Below are 2,083 nucleotides of genomic sequence, written 5' to 3'. Positions count from 1 at the left end.
AGAGAGAGACAGAGAGACAGAGAGAGAGAGAGAGAGAGAGAGAGAGAGAGAGAGAGAGAGAGAGAGAGAGAGACAGAGAGAGAGAGAGAGAGAGAGAGAGACAGAGAGAGAGAGAGAGAGAGAGAAAGAGAAAGAGAGAGAGAGAGAGAGAGAGAAAGAGAGAGAGAGACAGAGAGAGAGAGAGAGAGAGAGAGAGAGAGAGAGAGACAGACAGACAGACAGACACAGAGAACATGAACGAATGTTTACCATAAGTAACAATACAAAAAAAACATATATGGACAAAAAATAAACATCGATATATCACAAAAATACAAAAAAATACAATCCAGATATACACCACTAAGACTGGAGTAGACCAAGAGATAATACGAGTCCAATCTATCTCCCAAACTTCAGATTATATATGATAAGGAACAATTATATATATATATGATAAAGCCTATATAAGCCCCCCCCTCCCCCCCTCTTCACCACTTATGCAAATCTGGATCCACGAGCCTAACTAGCCTAGTTCCCTGTCTAACTACCCCAATTCGCTGAGGTCAACGATCATTCGAACCGCAACTCCGCATTTCCTTCTGAATTTCGGCTGATTTGCACGGGTAATTAGCCAGTTGTACTAACTACCCTGTTTATGCATGGCTGGTTTAGTGTTCCAAGCAGAGGTGGTGGGAGAGAGAGCATTCCAGTTGTTGGAGAGAGCATTCCAGTTGTGGGAGATAGAATTCCAGTTGTGGGAGATAGAATTCCAGTTGTGGGAGATTGAGTTCCAGTTGTGGGATATAGAATTCCAGCTGTGGGAGAGAGCATTCCAGTTGTGGGAGATTGAATTCCAGTTGTGGGAGAGAGCATTCCAGTTGTGGGAGATTGAATTCCAGTTGTGGGAGATAGAATTCCAGTTGTGGGAGATTGAATTCCAGTTGTGGGAGATAGAATTCCAGTTGTGGGAGATAGAATTCCAGTTGTGGGAGATTGAATTCCAGTTGTGGGAGATAGAATTCCAGTTGTGGGAGATTGAATTCCAGTTGTGGGAGATAGAATTCCAGTTGTGGGAGATTGAATTCCAGTTGTGGGAGATAGAATTCCAGCTGTGGGAGAGAGCATTCCAGTTGTGGGAGATTGAATTCCAGTTGTGGGAGAGAGCATTCCAGTTGTGGGAGATTGAATTCCAGTTGTGGAAGATAGAATTCCAGTTGTGGGAGATTGAATTCCAGTTGTGGGAGATTGAATTCCAGTTGTGGGAGATAGAATTCCAGTTGTGGGAGATAGAATTCCAGTTGTGGGAGATAGAATTCCAGCTGTGGGAGATAGAATTCCAGTTGTGGGAGATAGAATTCCAGCTGTGGGAGAGAGCATTCCAGTTGTGGGAGATAGAAGCATTTCACGTGGATGAAATTCGTACATATATGAATGAAATACAGCTGCAAGTTGACCAAACCTGCAATACAGCTGAAATATAGCTACAAGTTGACCAAACCTGCAATAAGCTGAAATACAGCTGCAAGTTGACCAAACCTGCAAATACAGCTGAAATACAGCTGCAACTTATACACTCCGCAGGAGAAGAGATTAACGAGGATAATCTGTCTTAAGAGTTTATATAAACGTGATTTACTAACAATTCTTTCCTGTTCTTAAACCTCTCTGAACGCTTATGGCGCTGATGTTAAGTCGTAAATCTCCAGAGTTGCTGCTTTGTCTTCGCTGGTTCATCGTACGCCTGGCAACCCCCCACCCTTGGCTGTATGTTGCCAGAGATCGCAAGTTAGGCATCCTTGTCTGTTTGTTCCAAGTGATCGTACGTCTGGCGTGTGTGTGTGTGTGTGTGTGTGTGTGTGTGTGTGTGTGTGTGTGTGTGTGTGTGTGTGTGTGTGTGTGTGTGTGTGTGTGTGTGTGTGTGTGTGTGTGCGTGTGTGTGCGTGAGTCTAAGCTTCTCTAAATGTCTAAAATAGCCTATTAAAAATGGTTTTAAGATTGAAAAACAAAAGATCTTTCTTCAATATTTACGCTTTAGCGAATTCCCCGCTACTACAATACTCATTTGCATATGTATTATTACTGCATTACTACATATACGCTA

At 42.9% G+C, this 2,083-nt stretch overlaps 1 protein-coding gene across 1 annotated transcript; it reads left to right on the top strand.

The window, feature by feature from the left end:
• The first annotated feature begins 641 nt into the window (after positions 1-641).
• On the top strand, positions 642-1,463 carry LOC123747881 (golgin subfamily A member 6-like protein 7). Its single transcript, XM_045730092.2, has one exon. The coding sequence runs from the start codon at positions 642-644 to the stop codon at positions 1,461-1,463; it is 822 nt and encodes a 273-aa protein (XP_045586048.2).
• Positions 1,464-2,083: the final 620 nt, after the last annotated feature.

This window comes from Procambarus clarkii, chromosome 18 (genome assembly GCF_040958095.1).
Source record: "Procambarus clarkii isolate CNS0578487 chromosome 18, FALCON_Pclarkii_2.0, whole genome shotgun sequence".
NCBI lineage: Eukaryota > Metazoa > Arthropoda > Malacostraca > Decapoda > Cambaridae > Procambarus > Procambarus clarkii.
The sequence above is the reverse complement of the archived record's forward strand: the minus strand, read 5'-3'. Positions and strand labels throughout refer to the sequence as shown.

Bases quoted from the DNA above. Each gene is read 5' to 3' on its own strand.
- LOC123747881 (XM_045730092.2), top strand. From the start codon at position 642: ATGGCTGGTTTAGTGTTCCAAGCAGAGGTGGTGGGAGAGAGAGCATTC.